General features: G+C 41.4%; 1 protein-coding gene across 2 annotated transcripts in view; it reads right to left on the bottom strand.

Annotated features, from left to right (window-relative positions):
* Positions 1–13,124, bottom strand: part of haus6 (HAUS augmin-like complex, subunit 6) — a 61,491-nt gene that overhangs the window by 30,998 nt on the left and 17,369 nt on the right. For both annotated transcript variants that reach the window (XM_078213903.1, XM_078213902.1), the window contains 5 exons: positions 12,934–13,107; positions 12,281–12,468; positions 8,738–8,867; positions 6,291–6,393; positions 1,775–1,883 (listed from right to left, as the gene is read on the bottom strand). In XM_078213903.1, coding sequence (XP_078070029.1) covers positions 1,775–1,883; positions 6,291–6,393; positions 8,738–8,867; positions 12,281–12,468; positions 12,934–13,107 — 704 coding nt within the window. The remainder of the gene's footprint in view (positions 1–1,774; positions 1,884–6,290; positions 6,394–8,737; positions 8,868–12,280; positions 12,469–12,933; positions 13,108–13,124) is intronic.

The following is a 13,124-nucleotide window of genomic DNA, read 5'->3' as shown; positions in this document are numbered from 1 at the left end:
ATGCCTTCTTGACTACCTTCTCCACCTGCACTGCCACTTTCAGTGACCTGTGTATCTGTACATCCAGATCCCTTTGCCTAGCAATACACCCAAGGGTTCTGCCATTTACTGTATATTTCCTATCTGTATTAGACCTTCCAAAATGCATTACCTCACATTTGTCCGGATTAAACTCCATCTGCCATCTCTCCGCCCAAGACTCCAACTGATCTATATCCTGTTGTATCCTCTGATGGTCCTCATCGCTATCCGCAAAGCCACCAACCTTTGTGTCGTCCACAAACTTAATCAATCCAGTCACATTTTCCTCCAAATCATTTATATATATTACAAACAGCAAAGGTCCCAGCACTGATCCCAGAGGAACACCACTTGTCACAGCCTTCCATTCAGAAACCCACCTTTCCACTGCTACCCTCTGTCTTCTTTGACAGATGTCTTCTACCTCTATTTGATTATTCCAATGTTCTCCTGAATGACTTCCATCTTCCATAACAACCATAAGCTCATCCAATATGTTTTCCAAATCTATTCGTGACATTGCTCCTTCCTAATCCTCTTCAACCCTACTATCTTGAGACCTCTGCTCTCCTCCAATTTCGGTTTTTTGTTCATCTCCAAATTTGATCCTATACTTTTGGTGGCTGTGCCTTCAGCTCTATAGATACTTTATTGCCAGGGGATCATAATAGAAGCTTGTTGCAATTGTACAGGACATTAATGAGACCACAATGTTGGTCTCCATACTAAGGGGTACACTTGCATTTAAAGCAGTTCAGAGAAGGCTCACTAAGTGGATTCCTGGGATGAAGTGGATGCCATATGGAGGAAATTGTGCCTACACTGTGCAGAAAAATCAGGTGATCTTGATGAAACAAAATATCTGGAAGAGACTCGACAAGCGTAAATGCTGAGACAATGTTTCCCTTTGTGGGAGAATCCAGAACTGGGGGGAGGGGCATTGTTTCATGGGTCTTCCTTTTCAGACAGATACCAGCAGGAATGTCTTCTCCAAGGCCATTTACCTTTAGCATTCTTTACCCCAGACAGCAGCTAAGGTCACTGAATATATTCAATGCTGAGTGAAAGATTTTTAATGTACAAGGGGTCCTGAGTTATAGGGGACACAGTAAAGTGGACAAGGCCACAATCCAATTAGCCATGATCCTATTGAATGGCAGAGCTAGCTTGAATGGGCCAAATGGCCTATAGCGGACTCTTATTTCTTATATATGTTTAAGATATATTCATCACATCAATAATTTCTTCTCAGGCAAGGAACATGCCGAATTATACCCCCAGTAAAGATTGGATGCTTTGCATAGAAAAAGTTGACAAGGTAGACAAGAACAGAATTGAAACTGCTTCAGAACTACAGATTTTAAACAGCAAATAGGTTGCTTTCTGTTCGGAGGAAAAACATTGGTCGGAATTCTCCAGTCATCCACGCCGGTGTGATCTTCCAGTTTCACCTATGGTGGTTTCCCAGCAGATCACTTCCCACTGTTGTGAAACAAGGCAAGTTGTGTGGTAAATCTCACCCATTGTCTCCAAATACCAATAAGAAGCACAAATTAAGCCACTAAAAAAAAAATCAAGCAGCCAAATGGAAGTTCAGATATGCCAATATACATCGTGCAAAACAACCAATATAGATCTCATACTGTTAAAAAGAAATAGGAGTTCTAAAAATGTTATCAAAGGAGTTATATTAATTAGATGCAAAATGGGTAACCTTCATTGAAAAAGTAGTTGAGTGCACTACAGAACATACCTTCCTGAACACTGCAATTTTGATGTATTTAGAACATTAAAGCTTCTTGTAATGCTCCCTATACCACTGTCCCCTTTCTCAGAACTTCCTGTACATGGCTCTTCAGGTTCTATCAAAAATGGAGAAACAAGTGTTAGGCCTCAAATTGAAAACTGCAGAATGGACTATTCCAATCAAAGTAACAAATTAACCCCACACTCCAGGAATGAACATTTTCATGGTTTTGTATAAAAAGGCAGTTTCTTTCAAATTAGAACTTGGTATTAAAATTTGCACTTCCTTGTATCCAATTTTTAAAAAGGTAAATCTATAATGTACTTCCACGATGAGGCAGCAAGTCTTCCTGCAATGCTGCTCTGGAACCAAATGATTTAAAGACAATATGAAATGAACAGCAAATAAGATGCTGTGGCAGGTCTATATTTAGGTTACTAATTGTCTAAAACATCCCATGAAAATAACTGAACTTTTCAAACAACTTTTTAAAAAAAACACAAACTGGATTTTCCATAGCATCCTTCTCGCGATAAGGCCAACATAGGAATGAAAAAGTGATACTTCAGCTGTGAAGGGCAAAGAAACTATGGACATCATTTAGCATAAAAATGTGGACACTGACCTTGCTATAACTGTTCCAATTAATACTCAAAAAAGAGTCAAGATGGAGAAGGTGTGCATGAATATGCAGTTGGAAAAGAGGTAACAAGATGGAATAGTTTAGGTAAAGTTGCCATAGTCCCAGGTGACCATAGGCTGCTCTCCCGAGAAAAAAGAGAGCACGCTGACTGGTGATGATTTAACCCGAGGATCACCGCACCAGAGATGACGGGCCTTCATGAAGAACCTCAGCCGGTACTGTAGGCACCACCCTGCATCATTAAATGGCTGTCCAATCAACTGAGCTAAACCTCTAGAACATAGAGCCATGGTTCCTGAAGGCTGCCACAAGTGGTAAAATTCGAGGCAGGTCAGGGATACAGGGGAGGCCTGGGTTGGGAGAGCATATAGGATTGAAGGAGACTGAAACCAAAGGCTAGAGTGTACAATACTTACAGAAGCCTGTCTGTTTGATGCTCACTTGACAGAATTCTAGTGAATTCACGACTTGATATTGGGAAAGCAGTCAGACAGCACAGCATTGGTCAAGGGAACTGATAAAGGTGGAGAGGTAGAGCAAACCACCAGAAATGTTTCACTGCTAACAGTGAATACTGATGATGCCAGAGAGAAATAACAAATGCAAGACAAATGAAAAATAATGACAAGGAATTTTAGCTATGATGGGAAAGGAAACCGAGTGCTTGACATAAATTTAGTTATTACTCTTTAGCCACAGTGCAACGCAATACACGCCAGGTACTCCTCAAACAGGTAGAAATCACATTCGATAAAAATAAAGGAAAGTGTTCAGTATTTATACCACTTGGTGGATGGTACAGAAGCAGCAATGAGTTTGACTGGTAGTTAAGATGCGCCACAATAAATGAATTAATTTGCACATGCACCCCAATGACAAACTTGAAACTTGCTGTAATCTCTAGCCTATGGTATCATCATATTCATCAGGAAAACATTGTCTTCTGGAGTAACAACTCCAGCCTGTTCAGACATTGGGGGTGACTTCATAGCAAGTCTTTTAAGATTATGAACATGTTCCACAGGGCAGATGCAGAGATGTCTCCACTTGCAAGCAAGACTAGAACAAAGCATGGAGGAGGGGACTGAGTGTAGGGTAACAAAGTTTGCAGACAACACAAAGATAAGTGGAAAAGTGAATCGTGTGGAGGGCACAGGAGGTCTGCAGAGAGATTTGGACAGGCTGAGTGAGTGGGCGAGGATCTGGCAGATGGAGTATAACGTTGACAAATGCGAGGTTATTCACTTTGGAGGAAATAATAGCAAATTGGATTATGTAAATGGAAAAAAATTACAACATGCTACTGCGCAAAGGGACCTGGGGGTCCTCATGCATGAGACGCAAAAACCCAGTCTGCAGGTGCAACAGGTGATCAAGAAGGCAAATGGGATGTTGGCCTATAATCGCAAGGGGGATAGAATATAAAAGCAGAGATGTCTTGCTGCATCTGTACAGGGCATTGGTGAGGCCGCAGCTGGAATACCGTGTGCAGTATTGGTCCCCTTATTTGCGGAAGGATAAGGAGGGAGTGCAGAGAAGGTTCACCAGAGATGAGGGGTTTTGATTATGAGGAGAGACTGAGCAGATTGGGTTTGTACTCGTTGGAATTTAGAAAGGCTGAGGGGGGATCTTATAGAGACCTATAAGATAATGAAGGGGCTGGATAGGGTAGAGGTGGAGAGATTCTTTCCACTTAGAAAGGAAGCTAGAACTAGAGGGCACAGCCTCAAAATAAAGGGGGGGTCAGTTTAGGACAGAGTTGAGGAGGATCTTCTCTCAGAGGGTGGTGAATCTCTGGAATTCTCTGCCCACTGAAGTGGTGGAGGCTACCTCATTGAATATGTTTAAATCACGGATAGATGGATTCCTGATCGGTAAGGGAATTAGGGGTTATGGGGATCAGGCGGGTAAGTGGAACTGATCCACTTCAGATCAGCCATGATCTTATTGAATGGCGGGGCAGGCTCGAGGGGCTAGATGGCCTACTCCTATTTCTTATGTTCTTAATTACAAGACAGGGGTGGGGGAAGAGAGATTGGTTTAGCAGGATTAGAAACACAAGCCTACAAAGGTTAAACATTAAATAAGAGGTGTGAAGGCAAGTGGTTTGATATATTGATAAACGAGAGAGCCAGAAGAACTTACATAAGGCAAATAAAAGTGATTTTAAGCTAGTTGTATTTCAAAAGGGAACATTCAATTGCAGGATTTGTAAATAGATCAGGAAAAATACTGCAAGTTTACTTCAAAAATAAAGTTTTTTGTTAAAAAGGGCCAATCAATTCTGGGAAAAAGAAATAAATTTCTACAGGGTGGTAGGAAACAATACAGGGCAAGTTCAAAGGAGAAAAACAGATTGAAGAAAACACTGAAGACAGAGTGGAGGTGGCTGGTAAGATCTCAACAAAGACAGATTCTGGATAAGGCCAGACCCGGGGGAGCCAGTTTGCTGTCACTCCAAGAACTGCAGGGCACCAACTGAAAGTTACCGGAAATTTATAGATTAGAAAATTTAGAGGGACTATTGCCATTTAAAGTGAGGCTTAGTTCCACATAAAATAATAAAATGTTTTAATGTGTCATCAGGACTGGTCTAAGTTAGTTCCTGAGTTTCAGAAAACCTCAATACAAAGTGGCAAAACCGTTCTGGGAGTTGTTTCAAGTTTCCCTTTGGGATTTGGGCAACTCAACACTTAGAGAAACACAGAAAGTGGGAGCAGGAGGCCTTTCGGCCCTTCGAGCCTGCTCCGCCATTCATTATCATCCAAATCAATAGCCTGACCCCACCTTGCCCCCAAATCCTTTGATCCTCTTTGCCTCAAGTGCTATATCTAACTGCCTCTACCATTTGTTGTGCCTTAAGATGCATTTCAGGCAAGTTGGATAAACACAAGCAAGGAAGTCATAGAAAAATATGCTCACGGGGCAAGAGAGAAGAAAACTTGTGATAATTGGAAAGATTGTCAACCACCAGTTAATAAACTGGTATAGTTATTTACAAGCAGATAAATGAACAGAGTACTTTCACGATGTTCATACTTCCAGCTCTAGAATCTACTCTGGCTGCAAAAGCCCACGCCCTGCACCAAGATCCCCACGCTCATTCCCCATTGAGTGATGAGGTCATATGTTCTCCCTTTGAAAGGGGCCAACTAATACAAAACTGGTATAGATCAAGATGACCAGATTAGACCTATTAGATCAAATGGGCTATTTTTGCTATAAGTAAAATAACACCTTTAAATGGAAAAAGTACAAGCAGTTTGAAATGTGTTCAAGCAATAGGACGTTTAATGATAGTTATATACTTTCTAAAAATAAATAAACTTCAATATGGCGCACAGAAGAATTATAAAGAACTTTAAAACCAAGCCACTTAAGACAAAGATCAAAAGCTTGATCAAAGGAAGTGTTAGACGGGCATTTTAAAAAGGTCAGAATTCTGGCTCTCAACAGCTGAGGCCACATCCACCTATCATGAAAGGATCAAAAATCATGATGCTCCAGAAGCCAGAATTAGCGCAGCCAGATAGCTCGGAACATCGTGGGTCTGGAGGAGACTTGAGAGAGGGGGACAGGGCAATGTGGGACTAGAAAAAAAGTTATAAGTAGACAGACAAAGGGGTGCATTACAGGGCTAAAACACAAGTCCGTCAGTATTTATGGAGAAAAACAAAATTCATGTTTCAAGTCGATGCCAATTCATCAGAATTGGAGTTCCGAAACATTAACGGTTTCTCTCTCCACAGATGCTGCCTGTCTTAGAGTATTTCCAGCATTTTCTGTTTTAATGTTAGAATCTTCAGCATTTTGCTTTTATGCCAGAGTCAATTCATAGGGATTGCCAAATGGCCTAATTTGTACTGTTTCTGAACCCACCTAGAAGTGTTGCAGAGTGCGTATAAAATATACTGCTTTGGTAAGCTTCTTCTGAAGCTGGTTCAAAAGACAATGGAGGCATGGTTGGTAGAAGATCAAGGACCTAAAAAAAATGCAACATATCCCCATTAATTGAATTATAAAACCAGTTTTTTCATGCATTGGGATCAGAGTAAATGATTTTTACACAATGATGAACTTTCGAGCCAGTTGAAGACAATACGTTAATAAATTGGTAGACTTGAAAATATCACTATAGTCAGGACAAGATTACAAACTGGCAAATAAAGTAGTCTTCAATTCACAGTTCATATTTTGTCTTGCCCTAATATCTTATTTTACTCAAGCTTATTCTACATAGTTTAATAGCCTTGAAAAAAACATTTGGGGAAGAACATTCAGTTTGGACAATTAAGCAAACATCATTTATGATTGACTGTTCTAGAAAAGACCACCTAGTTTAATTGAAAGTCCATTTAAGCATGTCCCTCTAATACAATAATTTGTTTAGTCTTGCATTAGCATTGAATCTTACAGCAAAGGCAGCAATTTGTCTTATAGAAACATAGAAAAACTACAGCACAAAACAGGCCCTTTGGCCGAACATATCCCTACCTTTTAGGCCTACCTATAACCCTCCATCCTATTAAGTTCCATGTACTCATCCAGAAGTCTCTTAAAAGACGCTATTGAGTTTGCCTCCACCGATGGCAGGCGGTTTCACTTGCCCACCACCCTCCAAGTGAAAAACTTCCCCCTAACATTTCCCCTGTACTTAGCCCCCAGCACCTTAAACCCATGTCCTCTTGTAGCAGCCATTTCTACCCTGGGAAAAAGCCTCAGAGTCCACCCGATCTATGCCTCTCAACATCTTATATATCTCTATTAGGTCTCCTCTCATCCTACGTCTCTCCAAGGAGAAAAGACCGAGCTCCCTCAGCCTATCCTCATAAGGCATGCCACTCAATCCAGGCAACATCCTTGTAAATCTCCTCTGCACCCTTTCAATCTTTTCCACATCCTTCCTGTAATGAGGCGACCAGAACTGAGCACAGAACTCCAAGTGGGGTCTGACGAGGGTCTTATATAGCTACATCATTATCCCCGGACTTCTAAACTCAATCCCTCGATTGATAAAGGCCAGCACACCATACGCCTTCTTAACCACATCCTCCACCTGCGGGGCCGATTTTAAGAGTCCTATGGACCCGGACCCCAAGGTCCTTCTGATCCTCCACAGTACTAAGTCTTTCCCTTTATATTGTACTCTTTCATCCCATTTGACCTGCCAAAATGGACCACTACGCATTTATCTGGGTTGAAGTCCATTTGCCACTTCTCCGCCCAGTCTTGCATCCTATCTATGTCCCTCTAACTTCTGACATCCCTCCAGACTATCCACAACCCCACCAACCTTCGTGTCGTTGGCAAACTTACCAATCCATCCCTCCACTTCCTCATCCAGGTCATTTATGAAAATGACAAACAGCAAGGGTCCCAGAACAGATCCCTGGGGCACACCACTGATGACCGACCCCCATTTAGAAAAAGACCCATCTATACCCACTCTCTGCCTCCTTTGGGTAAGCCAGTTCTGGATCCACAAGGCAGCAGCCCCTTGGATCCCATGCCCTCTCACTTTTTCTAGAAGCCTTGCATGGGGGACCTTATCGAACGCCTTGCTAAAATCCATATAAACCACATCTACCGCTTTCCCTTCGTCAATGTGTTTCGTCACATTTTCGAAGAACTCCACCAGGCTCGTAAGGCACGATCTGCCTTTGACAAAGCCATGCTGAGTATTCTTGAGCATACTAAACCTCTCCAAACGCTCATAAATCTTGTCCCTCAGGATCTTCATCAGCTTACCAACCACTGAGGTTAGACTCACCGGTCGGTAAATTCCTGGGCTATCCCTATTCCCCTTCTTGAAAATAGGAACCACATCTGCAATCCTCCAGCACCTCTCCCGTCACCATCGATGACGCAAAGATCATCGCCAGAGGCTCATCACGTATGCATTGTTCTTTGAATGCTATCCAATTTAGTCCATCACCACAGCTCTGCAAATTACTCCTCTTCAATTGCATGTCTAACTGCATTCTCTATCTCTTAATATCTGTCTTCACTGAAAATATCTGGATTATTCAAAATAATCACCCTTTGAGCAAAAAGCAACGTATTTCAAAAATGTCTCACATCTAGTCTTAACGTGAGTCTTAAGTGTCAAAGATTTTACATGTTCGTAATGACGTCGCTTGTACAATCTCTCTTTAGGTTACTGAATTTGAACTTCATTCTTTTCTCACATCAACGCTATACACTTTTGTTCTCATACACATTTTATATTTTGATTCAATCATTCAGAAAATCAATTCTTGTATTCGGAAATTGAAAGAAGTTTCAATATCATTGATACGAGGAAGCTTTCCCACTTTATTACTTACAGGATATTTTCTCCTTACTGGGGAATAACCAGTTCTACTGGAGTACTGTTCCCATTTTTTATCCCATGCGCTTTCCATTTTGACTACTGATGCTTTCACAGAAGGAAAAACTTCTTGTGTTATCTTTTGGCTGTAAAAAAAATTGTTTCACAACAACTGAAGTTCAGCAGCTGAGTATTACTAGAAATAACACATTTTTTATGACCCAAGGATGCTTACAAATTAGGAAGTGATTTCAATGAATTTGATCATAAATCAGCTATATGAAATAACAGAATTCATCAACTGGTGGCTGCCATTCCAGTCCCAAAGTAGGCTTCTTGCTGACTATTGAATAAAAGCAATGTTTTCAAAAAGCACAATCAATTTGTAAAAATGTATTAAATAATTACTTTGCCATTAAATTTTAACACCAAAATTAGAATTTCAGTCTTAATGATGTCAATGTTGGTTAATATTTATTTTTGATGTGCAGGACATGGAGCGGGCACATTGAAAACTCTGTCAAACATGACAGGAGAATCCTCAGTTGAGGAAAAAGAAAGTCATTGTGTTTTTATATCTGAAGTGCTGGTGTGGAAGGTTGCAATGGAGATGGCAGCACGGTGGCACAGCAGCTAGCACTGCTGCCTCAGCTCCAGGGACCAGGGTTTGATTCCCGGCTTGGGTCACTGTCCGTTTGCACCTTCTCCCCGTGTCTGCGTGGGTTTACTCTAGGCGCTTTGGTTTCCTCCCACAGTCCAAAGGTGTGTGGGTTAGGAGCATTGGCCACGCTAAATTGCTCCTTGGTGTCCCAGGATGTGCAGGTTAGAGGGATTAGCGGGGTAAATATGTGGGACTGTGGGGGTAGGGCCTGGGTGGGATTGTTGTCAATGCAGACTCAATGGTCCGAATGGCCTCCTTCTGCACTGTAGGGATTCTATGAGATCAGAACAGATGCAAAGACTGAGAACGAGAATGGAATGCTGTCCTTCCTGGAATTGTAGTTCAAGTAGCTGTGGAAGTCAGTAGGCTTCTAGTGAATATTCAAAGAAGTCTTTAAGTTTATTTGTTATAAGTAGTCTTACATTAACACTGCAATGAAGTTACTGTGAAAATCCCCTAGTCGCCACACTCCGGCGCCTGTTCGGGTACACGGAGGGAGAATTTAGCCTGGCCAATGCACCTAACCAGCATGTCTTCCAGACTGTGGGAGGGAACCGGAGCAATCCCATGCAGACATGGGGAGAATGTACAAACGCCGCATAGAGTGACCCAAGGCCAGGAAATTAACCTGGGTCCCTAGCTCTGAGGCAGCAGTGCTAGAACATAGAACATTACAGCGCAGTACAGGCCCTTCGGCCCTCGATGTTGCGCCGACCAGTGGTACCAATCTAAAGCCCCTCTAATCTACACAATTCCAATATCATCCATATGTTTATCCAATAACCACTTGAACGCTCTCAATGTTGACGAGTCCACCACTGCTGCAGGCAGGGCATTCCACGCCCTTACTACTCTGAGTAAAGAACCTACCTCTAACATCTGTCCTATATCTCTCACCCCTCAATTTAAAGTTATGTCCCCTCGTGCTAGCCAACACCATCCGAGGAAAAAGGCTCTCACTATCCACCCTATCTAATCCTCTGATCATTTTGTATGCCTCTATTAAGTCACCTCTTAACCTTCTCTCTAACGAAAACAACCTCAAGCCCCTCAGCCTTTCCTCATACGATTTTCCCACCATACCAGGCAACATCCTGGTAAATCTCCTCTGCACCCTTTCCAACACTTCCACATCTTTCCTATAATACGGCGACCAGAACTGTATGCAATACTCCAAATGCGGCCACACCAGAGTTTTGTACAGTTGCAGCATGGTGCTAACCACCATGTCACCCTAAAGGGAAGAGTCAGAACTACAAGAAGGTGAAAGCAGCATGAAAATTGATGAAATCTTTCATATCTATGAAAGAGTAGGAGACAGAACTGATAGTCATCAATAGACCAGAAAAGAGGAGAGGGCAAGGGATTGGCCCTCCCTCCACCATAGTAAGACCGAATGAGGAATGTTCCACAGAGTATCTGACAAAAAAAGATGTTAAGTACCCAAAGATATCAAGTACCTAAAGCAACCCCTTTTATTTTGGGGAAGAGAACCAAGCTAAAAAATTTGTCAAATATTGGAATTAATTCAGCCAAGGGATTGTGGTGGATGGAAACTGGTTGCACCTTCTTTCAAGCAGCGGAGAGCCCTCAGCCATCCTAGTGAGGAATTTAAATGAGAAATTACTGATTTGGAGGATTTCAGTACCCATTTAATCAGGATAAAGTTGACATCTTTGAGAGAGGAACAGAAAAATGGGGAAGAGGAGTTTATAAAGAATATTAAGTTCTCTTATCTAAATTCACAGACATGTTGTTTTCACATAAAACAACTGGAATCATTGGGTGTCACCTTTTAAAATTCTGCCCAATAATCTGGAATCTTTATGCAATGGGCGGCATGGTGACACAGTGGTTAGCACTGCTGCTTCACAGTCCAGGAACCCAGGTTGAGTCACTGTGTGGAGTTTGCACACTCTCCCAGTGTCTGCGTGGGCTTCCTCCGGGTGCTCTGGTCCCCTCCTACAATCTGAAAGACGTGCTGGTTAGGTGCATTGACCTGAATAGACGCCAGAATATGGCGGCTAGGGGAATTTCACATTAGCAAGGCAATGAAGTTACTGTAAGTCCTACTTGTGATTAATAAATAAACTTTAAACTCAATGGAAAACTTCATGAACAAGCATAACATTTGAAATACGAAGTGCGTGCTGACCGGATCAGATTCATCCTCAACCTTAATTATTAACTGTCTTGGGGCTTTTAATGTCACATCTGAGGTATGGATGCCCATGATTTTAAACTATGTTTGTTAAACTGTATTGCTTTTAATAACTCTAAGAGTGCTAGAGCAGTTGGAGACTATGAAATTATGGATGGGGGGGTCAAATGGTTTCACTTTGCTAATGAAAACAGAAGGAATAATTAACTTTCACTCCAGTGCTCATGTATCACAAGCATATGCTTTTCAGATTAACCTTGAATTTTCTCCTGCATTAGGCCCTCTATTCCTCCTGTTCCCCAACTGTCTTTCACTTTAGCTTGCCCAATAAAGAATTTTTTGTTACTGGCCATTTTTCTGTTGCTTGTTTCATGCCTTTACACAATATCTACCTTCCTTTAATTTTATAATTAAAACTGAAACAAGTTAACTATGTCAGTTCATTCCCAATTATCCTCAAGTAGTTTGTTCAGGTTTATTAAATGCTTGTTTTATCTTCCATTTCTAACAGGTAAAAACAGTTAATGGACTGATGCTATCCACTCGCATTTGACATTAGGGTTAGCTAAATGCTTTTTTTTTTTGCACATTGCGTCTAAAGGTTAGGTTCAATAACTGGTGACATTTATCAATTTTCAGTGGGGCACTATGTATTTCACCTCATGAAGTAGCACCTTGTCAAGTTTCTCCATCAGTAAAAATATAACCCAACCCCACTGATCAAATCATGCATTTACCCTTTGTCCTCCATTTCAATCAGTTCACTTTTGAGGAACTTTGCCAGTTTTTCCAAGGCAAGATGATGATGTTCTAGGTCTGCTGGGCCCACTTGTTTGCGCTGGTCACCATGTAGTCTGAGACACCAGTTACATAGCTGGATTACTGCTGCAAGATTCAGTTCACCAGCTTTGTACAGGTCACCAATCTGTGAATAAACACTGGATGTTAGGAAAGGATTTCAATTAGTGAGGACTGTTTGGAGGTTTGTTTTTTAAATAACTAAAATTTGGTAGGGAGGCAGAGGTACTCCAGATGGCACTGATTGGGTCACAACACCACAAGAAAGCAGAAGTCCCAACACCAAGTGCACATATTGGTCTCAATGACTGAGATTGGGGTCATTTAAATGAGGAATTACTGACTGAGGATTTCAAAACCCATTTAACCAGGATAAAGTTGATATCAGAGAGATAAACAGAAAAAAAGGGGAAGTTTATAAATAATATTATTAAGTACTCTTATCTAAATTCACAGACATGTTGTTTCCATGTAAAACAGGAATTATTCAATGCCACCTTTTAAAATTCTGCCCAATAATCTGGAATCTTTATGTAATGGTAAACTTCATGAACAAGCATAACACTTGAAATAATAGGAAGTGTGTACTGACCTGAGCAGCTTCATCCTCAACCTTAATTATTAATTGCCTTGGGACTTTGAATGTCACATCTGTTCCATCAAGAGTGTAAAGATCCACCCTCCCTTCCACTAACGAATCAATTACTTCCTTCTCCTTTTCCAATTTTGACAAAGTGTCCATTACAATATTCCACATCTCACGGAGCTGAACGAAAGAGGTGT

This window comes from Mustelus asterias, chromosome 6 (genome assembly GCF_964213995.1).
Source record: "Mustelus asterias chromosome 6, sMusAst1.hap1.1, whole genome shotgun sequence".
Classification (NCBI taxonomy): Eukaryota; Metazoa; Chordata; class Chondrichthyes; order Carcharhiniformes; family Triakidae; genus Mustelus; species Mustelus asterias.
Note: the sequence above shows the minus strand (reverse complement) of the source record. Positions and strands in the feature narration are given on the sequence as shown.